Raw genomic sequence first — 17,968 nt, forward strand, 5'->3', positions numbered from 1 at the left:
ACAGTTTATGCATTTTTATGCATTTATTTTTAAACCAGAGGCTGTCTTGTGAACAGCATCCTTCCTACTAGTCTCATAGCACCCTCCTGAGCAAAGCATTAGAAACAGCAAGAACCAATTGCTGCTTCAGAACATGATTTTACAAAATGGATTTGAAAGTATTCCAGCTGCAATTAGAAGCAGCTCAGAAAACCAAAACCACAGCAACAGCATTTGAGCAGCTAGGCCTATAGGTGGCCAGTGGCTTAAAAGCCAGTTTAAGAATCATCATTTTGGGTTACATCAACCGTAGAACAGTGGAACTGGAAGACAAAACACAAAAGCATCACAGCACATATTCCTCCTTATATCTGAAAAGTTTCCATTATGCAGGATACCATTGGGCAAATCTGAGCGGTGTGCCTGTAACTAAATACAGCTGAGACACTACTGCTTAAAATAAAGAATCACTGGTTCATTATTATTGTGCAAAATATCACATTTTACCCTTTCTTGGTCAGTTTTCAGAAGCCTAGGGAGATCAAAGCAAGCTGAGACACACAGAAATATTGTTATCCTTCTCAGTCTAAAAGCAAAAAAAAAAAAAAAAAAAAAATTGATTCTTTTCCCCTCCAGGAGAAGAACCACAAGCTTAAGATTTACAGCCATAGCTCAAAGCAGAACCCACACAGATTGCTCTCTGAGTGCTTCAGAGTTCTGATCAAACTAAATAAGTGTCAAGAGAGCAGGACAGGTCATGCAAAGCACACAATGTCATGATGTTAACTCTGACAGAGGTACAGTCTTTTCCAAGCTGCATGACAGATTTTCAGCAAAAAGTTTGAATGAGAAACACTCAGAAAAACCTCATTAGGGTAACAAAAAAAAAAAAAAAAAAAAGCTGTCAAGGATTCTGCTGAAGACAGAACAAAACACCAGTTATCTTCCAGTTACCTTAAAAACTGCTTTTCATAATTACTAAAACTGAATGATAGGCCATCTATTTAGAGCCTCTTATTGACCTTAAACCTTTTGGCAGTACACTGCATGAAGAATCAATAAGTTGTTAATACATCTGGTATGGCCACAGTTATACTGGAAAGAGTAATTTCTGTGGGTATCTTTCTATAGACAGAGTTAAATCTTCACACTCAGATTGAAATAAGCTAGAGTCACCATTGCTACAGCAGGAAATAGGTGAGCACTGTTAGCACCTGAACATGGTTTCTCATATGGAGGAGCTTAACATATAAAAGGATATCAGAGCTGTCACTACTCCTGTCACTGCTCCCATCATGAAAGAACCACTGAATATTCCCAGGAAAACACCAACTGACTTGAAAAATGCTGCTGCATCAAAAGCATGGGTGTTTTCACCTGTTGGCTGGTAGGCAACTATGGACCTAGGAAGAGAGTAACACAATGAGAAGTCAGAAGTGGCATCAGAATGGTTTTAATCCTTAACAGCAGAAAATGAACAATAGAACAGACCAACCCATACTGAAGGCAATTTTTTCCTTTCTGGTCTGTGTATGCCTGAAGAATCTTGGCAAAGGCTTGTGATATATATTGTCAAGTTCAAGGAAATAGTCTTAAATTTAAAACAGCATGTCTAAAATTATTTTTTTCCCCCCTCAGAAAAAGCATTTAAAGCAGTTAAGTAATTTCAGAGTAGAAATTCAAGTAGCTACTTACGAAGATAATACAATGGCAACAGCATCATTCAGCACGCTCTCTCCGAACAGAAGAGCGTAGAGATCAACATCAGCGTGCAGCTCATTAAATATTGCCAGCACGGTAACTGCAGGAAGAAAAAAAAAAAAAAACATACTGGATGACTTCAGGAACAACTGAGAGCTGAGAAAGCAGACTTACCAGCTTGCCTTAGCAATAAAACACAAGAATTGAAGGATCAAAATCAATCTGGGAAACAAACTAGCCATGTTTATGTACTGGTAAACAATTCCACCATCAGTTTTAGGGTAGCCTCATTAGGCAGGAGCTCTGTGCCCTCCCACATGCACAGCATTTATAGCAAAGCCCCTATGATGCATTGGCACAGTGCAGACAAAATACTTCTGTTATTTTTTTGTAGAATGCTCTGCTATTTTTTGTAAAATGTGTTCCATATAAGATAACCAACAAAGATGTTGTGCTGCTCTTGATGTGTGGATTATTGACATAGCTGTGTTGTTTCAATCATTGCACCAATGGCTGTAAATGTTCCCCAAAGCATACCTTGTGCCTCAGGAGCATGCATTTGCACAGGATTTGAAATGGACAAGAATATAACTAAATATTACTAAATAATATAACTAAAATAATAAATATAACTAAAATAATATAACTAAATATTTACAGCAGTCCTTTCAAAAAAGGCTCCAGTCTGACCTGAAAGAACGATTTCAGATGTTCCCATATATAAGCTTCAAAAATCAGATGGCAGTTTTTTGCACAAAGGCCAAAAACAGTGTGCAGCCATAGCCTGCTCAGAGCTCAGCTCAATTACAGGAGCTACTTCCCATTTTCACAACACACAACACTAAGCACATCAAATAATCTGTTTTAAATGTCACAATTCATACTTCAGCACACCATCCCTTGGCCCTGCTCTTCCACCAACTCTCCAGACTGACTTGGCAAGCACAGACACCTTTGTGAACATGCTGGATTTAGAGGGATAACTCAATTTTCTGCCAAAAGCTCAAACTACTTTGCAGAAGAGCATTCTTCTCTTTGAACTTGTATAGTATGAACTTCATTTGAAGGAAAAAAAAAGAAAAAACCCTCAAATATAGCTCTGAAAAATATCAAATGTCAGATGCAACAAAGACACAGAAGTCCTTATATCCAATATAATTTATTTTCAGCCCTAAACTTGAAGCATGCTAAAAAAGAGTCTGTTAGGGAAAAATAATTAAAATAATGTATAATGAACAGGAAAGTTGGATTTGCCCTTAAACATACGATCACATAATCACCAAACTGATGGAATAGCTTTCACAGCACCCAGAACATCAGAGATGTTAGAATAACATCAAAGAAAATAAAGAATTATTAATATATTCGTGCTATACAGCCAACAATCCTAGCAACAGGATCATTTTGGAAGGTCATTAAAAATTGCTCAGCAAGCTACCTGGATCAGTGGCAGATATTATCGCTCCAAAGAGGAGGCAATCTGTATAATAGAATTTATCAGAGAGCTGTCCCACCAACTTCATTAGTTTCACAACCCCATACATGAGATTCCTGAAGAGAAAGGATAAAACAGTCCAAGTCAAACAAGTTAGTATATTTCAAACAAGCAAAGGAAAACCAAAAGCAACAATATTTCAGGTGGGCTTTGTTACATTGGAGCTCTGTGGGACAGTGCTGCAGTCTAAGCTCTCAAATTAAGGCCTCCTCTCTTCTCTAGGAACTGAGTCAAGAGTGAGACATGATCCAGCAAATATAAAGCAAGCACAGCATGAATTCTGTTCATACAACCAGCACAAACTCCACAGGCTGTTTCCTTTTTCCACCACAGCAAACATTTTCATGCTCAAAATTCCCCTCGGTAATGCTTCTCCCAACACAGTACATAGAGAAAAAGCTTTGAACTGAGAATAGCTTTTAAAGTATTTCTGTGTAGTGAAATTGAAAGATGCAAATCGAAGTCACCTATGCAAACTCAGGATTTCTGTACTTCAGAACATCCATGCACCAAGAACACAATATTATCTGTGTGATTGTATGCAAGTAAACTAACATGATTATCTCAAACCAAATGTGCACGTATACATAAAGTGATGTACATATTCTGATCAGAGAGGGAGAGACAGAATGTGCACATGCAAAATGGAAAGGACATCTCCAGAAATTTGATAGCTAAGACTCTATTACAAGTAGTGGCTACAATTCGGAATTAAGTTAATTCTAACAGAAGTCTAAAAAGGTTTAATTTTGGACTACAACATAAGATCAAAAACTGAACACTGCTCTTTAGTAGTCTGGACTTGTGAAGTGATTCAAACTTGACAATATTGTTTTGTTATCAGTATTGCTTAGAAGTCAGATCTCAGCAAAAGTTATGCTTTAATTTTGAGTGGGAGAATCAGAAATAACATTCAAACAGATCACTAAATTAAAACTATCTGAATGGCTCAATGAACTCGAGGGACAGATATCACAAATTTCACTTACCCAATGATGAAACAAGAGACTGCTGTTCCTAAAAAGGCGTAGGCCAAAATCGACCCCAAATTCCTGAAAAAGTGTCTCTGTATAGAAGAAATGAAAGTTTAAACAAGTTTAAAAAGAAAAAGAAGTTAAAAACACAGTGCATTGTTACACTTGCATTCATTGCCACATTCCAGAGAAATCCTTCAATTACTGCAATGCAAATTCTGTCCAACGAAATTTTGGTAAGATGTATATATGTAGGATATACAGTAAGTAAGACTTAGTTTCAAAACTAAAAACATGCACCACATGAGTGATTTATGTCATCTTCTAGTGAAACAACAATCTGGGTCCTTTCATTATCCAGAGTCTGGAACACCCCCACTGGAGTTGAATTTTGACTCTACTTCTCAGTATAATGTACTGCACTTTGGACATTTAACAGTTCATAGCAGCATATCTTTTAGCTCAAATGCAACTAAAGCACAAAGGAAAACAAATTAGCAAGATTAGATAGCGTGCATATACACACACATGTTTATATCCATGCATATATAAAGTATTTTTTCTTAAAACAGGGTAACCTAACCTAATCTGTGGAGGAAATCAAGATTTTCCTTACTGATGTACACAAATGATTGAAATGGAGACTGCACTCCTGAACAGATCAGTCTCCCATTAAGAAATTTTCCACGGAAGATGATTACACTTACCTTCTTCAGGCTATAACCAGCATGAAAAATAATAGGAGGCAACAGAATGTTGAAAAAAACTTCTGGGTCAAATGTAACCTAAAATAATAAACAAATAAAATGTGAAACAAATTAGGAACAATCACACACTTTATGTCTTTTTCCTCTTTCATTTTTGACACTTACTATTTTTTAAGTGTTGAAATAACAGTCAATTGGCCAAGATGACCTTCCAAATTACTGTTTAGCCCTATAAAGACACAACAGCAAAAAACTGCAGCTCTCCATAGGGAACAGCACCTAGGAAAACAACCTTTGCCTTCATCACCAATGACAGTCCTGCAACACTTCCAAACATAGTCCCTTTTTTGAAATAAAATTAATTCTAATGGAAACGATGCTGGAAAAGGTATCTAATTGCACATGACATTCGTGTATTTGCAGATGAAATTATATTTAGACATTCATTTGTTGTTTGGTTGTTTTTTTTTTCCTGAGTATAGCCAGCGTACTGTTATTGCCAGCCAGTCAAGTCACGCACAAGTCTGGTTTTCAGGAAGCGGAATCACCATCACTTCTAAGTGTTCCAGTGGATGCTGCAGGTATCCATGGAAGACTATACTAGACAAAGGAACAAAACCAATCATTTATAATTCAAACAAGACCTGCATACACGTGAGACTAGACCTACTGAAGACTAATACGAGAGTGTGCACCCAGACTGGGGCTCATATCAGCTCACTTCAGCTGTCTATAGCAGACAGGTACACGTATAAACAGCCACCTTCATAGTCATTCAGAGTCATCCTTGTCATAGTTACTGAAAGTGTTTTTAAGACACAATCCTGAAGTGTCAATTCTGTACTTAAAAGTCTAGCTTTGCTACACAGCTACACACTGAAGAGATTTAATTCCTGCCACTGAATAAAATAAGAAAGGAAATAGCAGATCTGAGCAACAGTTGATAGATAAGTTTCGTTTCTAATACCAGATTGTTTAATTTGGTGGATTACAGGATGCAACAAGCAACTATTTCCTGAAAGTAAGCAGATTAAAAAAAACAAGGAAATAACACCAAGAAGCAATGAGTATTCATTTCCTCCTATACCTTACATTACAGAAGGTAGCATCAGGCTCTTCCTGCTCTGCTGGTTTTCATGAATTTTATAGATATTAGAAGTGTACATTAAGCCTCCAGCAGCAGCCAAAGGCTTTGGAAAAGTATTACACTGTGGCAACAGAACACAGTTTTGCCAGCAGCAACACAGTACAAAAGGTGCTTCTCAGTTAAGCATTGAGGTGCAGTTACCACCAAAAACACTGACGTTTGATACTACCATTCAAGGGAATCGTAGATTTAAGAGCATTCAAGAAGGAGAAGCACGCAGCCAAACAGCACACATCCACAAGAACTGGCCTACCCTCACCTTTCGCAACATGTCATTTTGCTCCACGTTGTGAATCTTCCCAGGACTTATTTCGCCTTTGAGCGTATATTCGAAGAACTTCCCACTGACGTTGACCAGCAGGGTTGTGAATGGCCTGTCCTCCTGCGAGCAGCTCAGCGGTTTATCACGGCCGCTGGAAGAAGGAGTGCCGTATCTCAAGATTACCCCAACAATCAGGCCTGCAAGAAGAGGATTAAAAATCCATGAAGCTGATTTGACACTCCTGTACCGAGCTTCTGAGTTTGGAGTGTTAACTGAGGTGTAACACAAGAAGCTTACGTATATTTTGCAGTGAACGGCTACTACCAGTTTCCTGCAAAGGAAGAGAAGACCCAAGCAAACATGCTGATACTGATGAATTTGTAAAATCTGGTATCTGCTCAAAGAGACAAACAAAATACTCACTTTCATCTCACTTCTTCCTCACCCTCATTCACATCTCTCCGAAAACTCCGAATTGTGCTGCAGGCTGACAACTGGGATATAACAAACATTTCACCTCCTTCTGAGCAGAACTGAGTACGATATAACCAAATAACTACTGAAAATATACAATACTGAATACTGAAAATATAATTCACTGAAACTATTCATTGTAAAATACCACAATACAGCTGCAACAATAATGCATCTTTCTGCCTGGCAATTCTACGCAAGCCAACAATGGCAGTTGCACAATCTCCTGTGTATTTGCAAATTTTGCAACTAAAGTTCATACGGTGTGCATAAAGAAGTCAGCTGTGCCTCTTTTCACTAAACAGAATTAAAACAAGGTAAAAAAAATAAGCAACCACAAGAGGCACGAGACATGCTATTCAGGAATATAAAAATAATTACTCAAGCAGCCTAAAGAAAATCCAGCCAGAAAACACTATCAGTAAGATGAGCATCATTAGCATGAGCAATCCATTAATTAATTAAATACATGTAACCAAGTGGACAATGCCAGGAATCAAAACAAAAAAATATTGAAGAAATATAAGCTTTTAACTGACACTGTTCCTTTTACAACATACTGTGAAAAACAACTGTCCAGCCCTATAGGAGGAATGGGAAGAATAGTCAGAGTAGTTTTGGCCTGAGAAGTACACAGATTGATACCTCCTTTAAGTCTTCCCTGTCATCTTAAGATAATTTGCGATTTAATCCCTGTTGCGGACAGATGAAAGGTGATGATGGGTGACTGTCAATAAAGAAGCGATCCTTCTGTTGGCAGGACAGTAGTTAGAGCTGGTTTTGCTCTGTGACCCTCACTCTGCATCCACAGATCTCTTTCTCCAGATGGTAAATAAAGTTGACAGATATTAACAAGAGAATAAATGAGGTGTGACAAGAAAGAAAGCACACATCACCAAAAAATGTAAATTTTGGTATATATATAAAGAGTAATTGAACTGTAATGAAAAAAAAAAAAAAAAAAAAAACATAAAACAAAAAAGACCAACTCCCCATTCTCTTCAGGTTCAGAGTAGAAAAACAGTCTTGATGTAAAAGAAGGTACAATACAATAGCTGTGACACTTGAGTGGGTGGTTATTCTCTGGTCCCCAAGAGAACATAACGGCAACAAGATCATTAAAAAGTAATGGGAAGATTAAGATGTATTTTATTTAGAAAACAGACTATTTATTTAGAAAAGTATGTACTCAAGGAGAACACAGGGAAGTAAACTCTTCAGCAAGACAAGACTACTTACTGACATTTCAAAATGTTGACAATTTAAATACAGAGTTTTAAAGAGCATATTCCATACAACCCCAGAGTATTTTACAGCTACACTTATCTGATGCAATAAAAATGCAGCTATGCAGAAAATGACAGGTTATTGCCAGTCAACTTCAAGCCATTTGCAGTGCCAATTATGGCTACAGACATTTTCCACAAACCCCACTAGTCAGATTGCCAAAACTTACTTATTGCTCTCACTCCCCTCATCCCTGGAGAGGGCTAGGCTCACATAATACATCAGGAAGATGTTCAGCCTTAGAAATTCAGCTAGCCAGCATCTGCCAAAGCCCTGCAGTAAATCAGAAGCAACACAGAAAACTCCACAGATTAATTTATACACAATGGTGGCACAAAACCAGCTCTGTACTGCTACTAAGCTGAGAACATTGAGGAGGATAGACTTAGCAGCCTAAGGCTCAGAGAGCATCATTCAGTGAATTCATTGCTAAAGCAGATGGGAAACCTTGTTGCCATTGTATTAGGAGGATGCACTACAGAGTAGGATGTGATTATATGATAGAACTGGACATAATTCACTCTTACATTTTCTCCGCTATAATAAAGCATAGCTATTATTTTAAGTCTGGATTCAACTACATGACAATTATATCCATAATTCACATTTAATGTTTGAAGTTAAACATACTTTAACCATCAGTATTCCATTGTCTGGCTACAACAGCTGCTGGGAAATATCCTGTTTTGTACCCTTCCTGCTGATAAAATATCAAAGTGGACATCCTTCACATCAAGCACCACACAGTTTAGGAACATCCGATCCCTGCTGTCAGGCTGCTATCTTGCAACTCCTCCAACAACAACTGCAGGAAAAAACATCAGGATGCAGCCGAGACTGAAGTCTGCAGCTACTGCTTTCCTCGGGGTGGCCAACAAGAAGGTAGGAGGCCATAAGAAGCAGTGGCAGCTAGTCAAGGGAGGGTGCTGCTAGGGCTCAGTCCTGCTTAGAACTGCACAGGGCTCAGTCCAGAAAGGAAATAGGTATGAAAACATGTGGGGCCCAAAATGGCCACACACATCCTACAGCAAGCGTCATCAGAGAAAAAACAACTAGGCAACTGGTTGCTCAGAAGATGAGTCACAAGAGTGGAACAGATCCCTAATCTCACAAAGCACAGGCATGCTGCTATAGTTATCACACAGTCCATAAAGAGCAGGTTCTGAGCATTCAAGTGAAGTGTGCCAGCTAGGCACATTTGACAGAAGTGAGCTACAGAGAGCCTCAAGTCATTAACATTTTTCTAAACAAGCTCAAAGTCCTTACGGAAAACCGTAGGGAAGCATTTATGGTTCCAATGAACATCTGCTCTTCTACACACTAAAAAGTTCCTGGACTTGTTAGATCACTTCTACAGACTTTTTTCATCTGATGAAAAGGCTTATATACTTAGCCGTCCCCCAAGGTCCCAAACAACTAAAGACCTAAGAACTAGAGTGCTTTTTAAGCAGACGGAACAGCCTGATTTACAGCTTCAGAAAAGATGCCCTCCTAAGCTGCCTGTCATCATGTGTTATACAGAGGGCAAGTTCATCCTTTATAAATTCTCTCTAGATATTTGACTTCAAGCATCTCTGGAACATTAGAGTCACAGCTGCAGAAAAAGAACAGAAGAGAATAAGACTTGGAACTGCTCAGTGGGCAAACCTAGTGAGGCGCTATGCACTTACTTTAGCAGCTATTTCTAGGACAACACAAGCACAAATTTGGTACAGTACTACTGCTTATATAGAGGTGAAAGAAGGGATGGAAGTTAGGAATAAATATGAAAGTATCAGTATGCCAGCCCCGTGCTACCTTCATCTTGCACAGTCTCACTGATGAAGAGTTAATGAAGAATGTGGATCAATAGAGCAAATATTTGAATGCTTAAAAACATTTTAGCTCATCAAGATGGAAATCTGAAGAGACAAACTAAACCAGCACTACCTTTTACTGCAAGAGAAAAAGAGCTACAGGTGAGCTATAAATACTGCAAAATTTTCACAGAATGGCCAGGGTTGGAAGGGACCTCAAGGATTATGAATCTCCAACCCCCCTGCCACAGGCAGGGCCACCAACCTCCACATTTAATACTAGACCAGGCTGCCCAGGGCCTCATCCAATCTGGCCTTGTACAACTTTAGGGATGGGGCATCCACAACCTCTCTGGGCAGCCTGTTCCAGCGCCTCACCACTCTCTCTGTAAAGAACTTCCCCTGATGTCCAACCTAAAATCTTCCCTCCCTCAACTTAAAACCATTTCCCCATTTTTCCCAATTTTAGAAAAGCCATAAGTTGCTTGTGGTAACTGCTGCAAGGACAAGTTTGCACCACTGTCCTTAAGGATTCTCAGGAAGGCTAATCTCAGAAGTTAATACTTAATGCCTTGCCTTCAACTTGTGACTGGCATTCTCACTTTTAACAGGGAAAGTATTTATGCCACTACATTGACTGTATAACCTGTCTGATTGTGCAGCTGGTACATAAAGAACATTGTATTGGGGCATCCAGCACATCTCTGGACAACCTGTGCCAGGGCCTTATCACTCTTACTGTAAAAGCTTCTTTCTTAAGTCCAGTCTAAATCTCCCTCTTTTAGTTTGAAACTACTTCTTCTTGTCCTACAACAACAGACAAAGAATTAGCCCCCTTCTTTTTTTACAGTCCTCGTTAGGCCACTATCAGATCACCCCAGAGACTTGTCTTCAGCAGTTCAGACAGGCACACATAACCCAGGCCAGAGTTGAGTGGTTCTCCAGCCAAATTCCCTGCTGAAGAATTAGCCCTGAGATTTCAGGAAGCTTCAACAGCCGGCAAATTTCAGAACTGGAGGCATCTGCACTCCATGACACACAACTCAATCAGTGGATTCAAACTGTGAATCAGTGAATTGGATCAATGGGTGAACTAAAACCAGCTTAGATACTGTTTCTTTTGTCCTAGAAAAGGCCTGGGCACAGACTGCTATGGCTCTATCCACGTCAAGTACAAGTTGTTATAACTGTATTTCTGCCTGAAGGAGACTCAGTGGAGATCTTACTGCTGTTTACAGCTACCCACTAGGAAAACAGAGAAGAGAAAAACTTCAGAAAACGCATAGAATTAGGACCAACAGCAGCAAATGTATTGCAACACAAAGGAAGAAGAATAAGATTTAAAAAAATATAAAAACCAGCAAAGTGGATAAGCACCAGGATAAGCTGCCCCCAAAGGCTGTATTATCTCTATCCTTGCACATAGCAAAGCTCACACAAATACGCCCTAAGCAACACGGTCTGCAAGGGGCTCCTTTGAGCAGAAGGTTGGATGAGACCCTTGCCAGAGGCCCCCCAGCCTAAACTGCACTGCAATTTGCACTCTTTCCTACGGACACTAGACCCCTCAGACAAGTACTTTATGCAAAGAGAAAGCACACACTAAGAGCAGCAGTTAAAAAAAAAAAAAAAGTAGTGCCATTGCATTTTGATATCAGCACTAAGCCAAACCATCATCTAGCTGGGTAACACCACCAGCAGAAGGCCCAGTTGCACCTTAGCACACAGCCTGCTTCCCCTTCACAGCACAGCCAGGCAGGGCAGTGTATCAGTGTATCTCAGGCACCCCTGCACCACCTTTCTAGTGGACAGAGGTGATGGCAGAAGAAATACTTGAGAGTTAAGGCAAAGATGCAGGAAGGATTTCTCCACGTATGAAAGTCCAAATTTGGGCCCCTCACTACAAGAAAGACATCGAGGCCCTCAAACCTAGAGAAGGAGAACGAAGCTGTGAGGGGTCTGGAGCACAAGTCTTATGGGGAGTGGCTGAGGGAGCTGGGATTGTTCAGTCTGGAGAAGAGGAGGCTCAGGGGAGATTGTATCACACTCTACAATGACCCTAAGGGAGACTGTGGTGAGGTGGAGATTGGCCTTCTTTCCCAGGACAGTAGGTAACAGCTTGAAGTTGTGCCAGGGGAGAGTCAGGTTGAATATTAGGAACAATTTCTTCTCAAGAAGAGTGGTGAGGCATGGGAACAGGCTGCACAGGGAAGTGGTGGAGTCACCGTCCTGGGCGGTGTTCAAGAAACACATCAATGCGGCACTGAGGGACCTGGTTAGTGGGCATGATGGTGATGGGCCGATGGCTGGACTAGGTGATCTTAGTGGTCTTTTCCAGCCTTAATCATTCTACGATTCTTCCTCCATTCTCCCAAACTGAACTTTTTACCAGCTTGCAGACAAGGATGGAGGAAAACCTGTCAAGAAGGATGGAAGAAAACCCTGCTCACATATCTTCAAAGCAGAAAACCAGGAATACAGAGTATTTATACACAATTTGTACATATATTTATACACAATGTATTTTAATAGAGGATGGTAGTTTGCGTGCATTGAGATGCCACAGTTATTTCAAATAACCCAGAGCACCACCAGAGAAAGTACTTCTCATACAGGGGTAGCCTCCAAACGTGACAAACCACACTTCAAATTTCACAGTGATTTATCAGGAAGTTTCAGAGCTTCTTACAAAGAAAATAATTCAGGCATTGTCTCTGAGTCCTCATTGAATTTCAGTAAAAGAGCATTTTTCAACAGGGAATGGAGGCACATGATACCAGTCCTGAAACGTGAACAAAACTCCGGGGATACCCAGAATCTGATAGGTTGAACAACAGACTCAAGGTCACGCTTTGTCATTGCTTTAGGATTGTTTTAGATAAGGACGTAAAAAGACAGCAAACAACATTAATGGAATAATGTTGCTCTGCACTAATTCTTCCTTCTAGGACATCAAGTATCACACTATCAAGGGCATTTTCCTAATAAGCCAAAGCAAGCATAACTCTGAATTTAAATAAATCAAAGGATTATTCAGAAAAAGTTACTGAAACAGTGCACAGTATCCAAACATCAAATTAACTTGTTGACTTGATGCTGCCAGACACACACAACATGCACATTGCTGCCTTCTTTAAAACCTTGCTTTCCAGAAAGGCCACAGGAGTGCCAGGTGGCCAAATCTACTGTCTGACTAACTGTTATGTCTGGCTGTTCTGACTTTTTTTATTTATTATTTTTCCAGGATTTTTTTTTTTTTTTCCGGGTCATGTCATGTTAATATGATCTACATACTCACGTAGCAACACGGTCAAAAGAATGTGAACTAAAGAAGAAGGCAGATATATTTTATTCAGTGGTGATAATGGGATTAAACAAATTTAAGATAGCAAAAAAAGGTCATTAAAAATATAATTATCAGAAGACAGAAGACCATGTTGGAATTCCAGCACTCCATGATCTGAAATTACTGCATTTCACAGTTCAAAATCTATACAAGACAGTTATAACTGCAAAAAAAATTTGTGTGTTCTAATTAACTGGAAAGGCACTATTAGGAAGGCTGTAAACCAGAAATGTGATCCTAAGTACGCAGCAAATAGGTGACCAGGAATAATGTGTTGCCTCTCCTTCCCCTTCCCCTTTGGAATCTAACATTCATAAGTACAAACTGAGCAAAACCCATATATTCAACAGCTTACGCTGAAAGCTTGGTCATGGAAGAGACTGCTGTCTTGTGGTAAGATCATGTGGCCTCTGGTCCCAGCATGGGACTGAGTCAAGGCTCTTGGCAATTCCCAACTTCAGTAGTGACTCAGTGGAGTCACGGGATGAGCCACAGAGGACAATTCAAAGAGGCGCACTCAACAGAGAAATAAGATACTGCAGCTGTAAATTATTTGTCTGTTACAGATGGCACAAATATTTGTTAGAGATTATCAGTAAGATAAGAGCCTGCAATTAAGCTCTCCTTGTTTGTGCTTTCAAGTTCACTTACTGCACAACCATTGTTTCAGGTAACATATTTAATAAAGTATTTGCTGTCAGGTATTTTACATACAATATCTTAAAAGATTAGTTGTACTTTCAGAAATGTAAGTATTCCTTCTTAGCTAGAAAGCCCAAAGCAGTGAAAATCATACACATACTAAAGCCACGTGCATTCCTATAAGCACAGGCAGCAATGGGCAACCACAGAAACACAGGGTGACTTCAATCACCCTGCAATTGTCTTTCCTGACTCATGAAGAAATAGCTTTATTATAGAGCACCAGTTAGCAGTCCCAACGCCCTTCTACAGGAGCAGTGTTGAAGCATCTTTGAACCCAGGCTTCTAAATCAAATGAGGGAAAACTCAAACACAGAGATTTTTATCCCCCAAACATATTTGGGACCAGACTAGCAGGCACCCCAACAAAAACAAACAACATGAACAGCTCTATGACATCTAACAAAAAACTGTCTACTCAATCATATTTTTTTTACTGCTTTTTTCTCCATTTGTGTATATACGCTTGAAATGCTTGGCATAGCTCAAACAGGAGGCCACAAACTCCTCAGAGTCCCAAAAAAAAAAAAAAAAAAAAAAAACAAAAACAAACAAACAAACAAAAAAAAACCAGTAAACTGTTTCCAAAAATAAAAAACAAAACTACACAGTATCACCTATCACAGGAACTAGCAAGAAGTTAAGCTATCCTATAAAAGAAAAAAAAAAAAAAAGCCCAGATACTTATACTCCCCACACACATCCCAGTATATCACCATAAAGCTTCAGCAGCAAGAGTTATTACTGCACCGTTGCAAAGAGCTGGGCTTCCATCCGAAACCTCACAGAAACTTATTAAGTAACAGCAGTCTCCACTGACACTGTCATTTGAGGGTTTGACAGAGGGAGAGGGTAGAGACAGAAGGGGCAGGAAATACAGAATCATAGAATTACCAAGGTTAGAAGAGACCTCCAAGATCATCCATCCAACCATCCACATATCCCACCCCACCTATTTCCCCACTAAACCATGTCCCTTAGTACAACATCTAAGCATTTCTTGAACACATCCAGGGACTGTGATTCCACCACCTCCATGGGCACACCTCATGACTTTTAGAGAGTAGAAATTTTTCCTAATATCCAACCTGAGCCTCCCCTGGCACAACTTGAGGCCATTCCCATATCCATTTCTGCATGGCTTTGGTTTCAAAGACTCCTCAAGAGCTACAAAGAGAGCTCCTAACTATAGTTAAACCTGCATTCTTGCTAAAAACAAAGAGTATATCCCAGCCAGAGGCCTTTGCTCATTTGAAAAATATTTAAAAGTTTAAAGTGACCAAAGTGTATAGAAGCCTTCATCCTGAAGAACATTTCTGGAAGCTTCTGATTTGAACAGTGGACCAAGTGAAGTCTTAAGGAAAAAAAAAACTGGAAAGATGTATGACCAAGGCAAACAAAGTAAAATCTGCAACAAAAAAGTGTTCAGCTATTTCAAGGAGAGCTATCCAGCACTTGTTTCCCCCCCCCCCCCCCCCCCCCCCGAGCCTTTTTCCTCCAAGCCACATTCATCTATTAACAAAATAACCTCCTATCCACAGAACAGGAAGCTGGCAAGCAGACTGAATTTTCAAGGAAATCCCACAGCTGAGGCAAGCCCCTAGCTGTGGAGCCACGAGTAGAAGGCTGATGGATGCTCGTAAGACTGATGCTTGTGGCTTCCTGGGAAACACACACAGCAAGCAGAATATGTGGAAAGCAACAACCCCATGGCTTTCTCTGGACATAACATCATAAAGATCTCTTCTGACCTTAAAGATCATTTAGTTCAACAACCAAACCATCACCACCATGCCCACTAACCATGTCCCTCAGTCCCACATCACAGACATCTCATTATAACATCCCCTATCCACCTGCAGTCTCAACACAAGATCTATTCCATCTTGTGGAACAGCTTTCTCCATACAGAGGTCTCCAAGAGCAGAGCTGGGAGTTGTGTGTTCTCTCGGTGTCATCTTTCTGGGTGACTGCCCTGTGTACAAGCACAGTCTGGCCATGGCCTTCCCACAAAGCTCAACTCTCAATCCCATTTGACAGCTATTTAACTTGCTGATTCAGCTACTCTGACATCCCACATGCTAGAAATCCAAAGAAAAAAAAAACCTAAGTACTTATGAACAGCTGAACAGAGGATCAAAGACTATTTCTTATTTGTGATTGGCTTTCCTGCTTTCAGCTATAGCAGTCTTCCTCTAACCAAGCTCACCCTTACAGATCCCACTCACCACCTCCTCAACCTCCTCACTACACACCAGAGACCCAAACAGTATTTGCTTTGTCTCTGCATCCTATCTCAACTCAAACCCTGGCACATCTCACCAGGGAGGAAAAGATGGTTGGGAACCTATCAGGTAACATCCCCTTCTAATCCACAAAGTGCCAGCTGAGATTCAGTAAGGTCAGATTTATTTCAGTTGAATAGCAGCCAATCTCTGCTGTGTGTTGAAAAATCTAAGCCACTGACATCCAGGGCATCTACCAACATTACAAGCACCCGCTGCAAGACCACTAGGCATTACAATGGGGAGAAAAAAAAAAAAAAAGAATAAAATATTCTTCCCAAGGCTAATCTCACTTAAATGTGCAGAACCACAGTGCATTGCAGAAGTCTGCATTTATCCTAACCATTTTATCAGTATATAGCCATTTATGCTGTCTTTTGGCCTTCCATTGTCATTAAAATATGCACCAAACTTTGCTACCTTTCTTCTTGTTACACAATTTTCACCAATACACTCACAAGGGGTTAACTACTTATGACAAGCTTGGTTTTAAAACTGCTGAAGCCAGTGTGATCTTAAAAGCATTAACTGCACACTGTATGTATAAAAAACCTGGCAACTTACATGTTTGTCATCAGAAACCTAAAATCACACCCTCTGCAAAAGTAAAGGACAAGGGACTCACTCACACCCACACATAACGTAGTATGGAGGATAATCAGGCCAGGAAACTAAGCACTGCTGCTCACCACACGAATCTGTCCTTGACCATTTTTGCATACGTGACTCTATTTTAATCAACCAGCCACATTACTTCTCTTTTAAAATTTCCATTCAAGTTTAAAGAAAATTCCAAATTATCTATTTCTGTCTTCACATCACTTTCATTTCTCCATATATACTATTTTCTTAGATTAAATATGCTTGACAGAATAGAACAACTGCCAGGCACAACATGTAATACCATTTAATGCATTTTGTCTAGCCTATAGCTGCCTTCTCAAACCACGAAAACAGTTCCTCATTTAATAGCAATGTGGACTCTGATATCAGATAGTTCTAAGAAACAGAAAAAAAACCCAAAAATTGGTTTACGTAGATAACTGGTTACACCGCCTTACTATTCCGTCATTATTGCTCATAAAGAGAGCTGCCCTCGGAGCACTTGGAATTCTTTACAAAAGCTTCTTGACTTTACAAATCACATGCTGGAATTAGATTATTTGTTTAGGAGACAAGATGATCTGAACAACAATGGTGGAAAAACACCCCTTGACAATTTACTTCAAAGAAGTACTTACACCAAGATTGGTCACCATATGAACTTGTATATTAATGACTGTGTGTATACATTGATTAATAGCAAGCCATGCTTTTAACGAGATTGCAGATGTGCTTCACTGGAGGTAGTTTATCTATGGCAACTCACTGAAAGCTTTTATTTTGTGTTGTAATAGGCGTAACCGTGTACCTTCACCAAACCTGGATTTGGTACAACCATCCTGACATCCAGGGAGGCCACAGGGACAAATCATAAAATCACCAAGATTGGAACAGACCTTCACGAGCATCCGGTCTAACCATCCATCACCAATACTTCCCCACTAAAATGTCCCTTAGTACAACATCTGAACAGTTCTCGAACGCCTCCAAGGATGCTAACTCAACCACCTCCCTGGGCAGTACTTGACCACTCTTTCTAAGAAGGAAGTGTTCTTAACATCCAATCTGAATCTCTCGTGTCACAACTTGAGGCCACTCCCTGTAGTCCTACTGCTAGTTATGAGGGAGAAGAGGCTGACTCCCCACCTCACCACAACCTCCTTCCAAGGTGTTGTAGAGCATGCTAAGGTTTTCCCGAGCCTCCTCTTCT

At 40.0% G+C, this 17,968-nt stretch overlaps 1 protein-coding gene across 1 annotated transcript in view; it reads right to left on the reverse strand.

Annotated features, from left to right (window-relative positions):
• The window catches only part of SLC9A7 (solute carrier family 9 member A7), a gene marked incomplete at both ends in the record, with an annotated part of 66,365 nt that overhangs the window by 30,580 nt on the left and 17,817 nt on the right, over positions 1 to 17,968 (reverse strand). Inside the window, 6 exons of the mRNA XM_079541853.1 lie at positions 1,241 to 1,382; positions 1,675 to 1,780; positions 3,119 to 3,231; positions 4,165 to 4,241; positions 4,857 to 4,934; positions 6,263 to 6,462. Coding sequence (XP_079397979.1) covers positions 1,241 to 1,382; positions 1,675 to 1,780; positions 3,119 to 3,231; positions 4,165 to 4,241; positions 4,857 to 4,934; positions 6,263 to 6,462 — 716 coding nt within the window. The remainder of the gene's footprint in view (positions 1 to 1,240; positions 1,383 to 1,674; positions 1,781 to 3,118; positions 3,232 to 4,164; positions 4,242 to 4,856; positions 4,935 to 6,262; positions 6,463 to 17,968) is intronic.

This window comes from Tetrao urogallus, assembly GCF_951394365.1.
Source record: "Tetrao urogallus genome assembly, chromosome: 1".
Taxonomy (NCBI): domain Eukaryota; kingdom Metazoa; phylum Chordata; class Aves; order Galliformes; family Phasianidae; genus Tetrao; species Tetrao urogallus.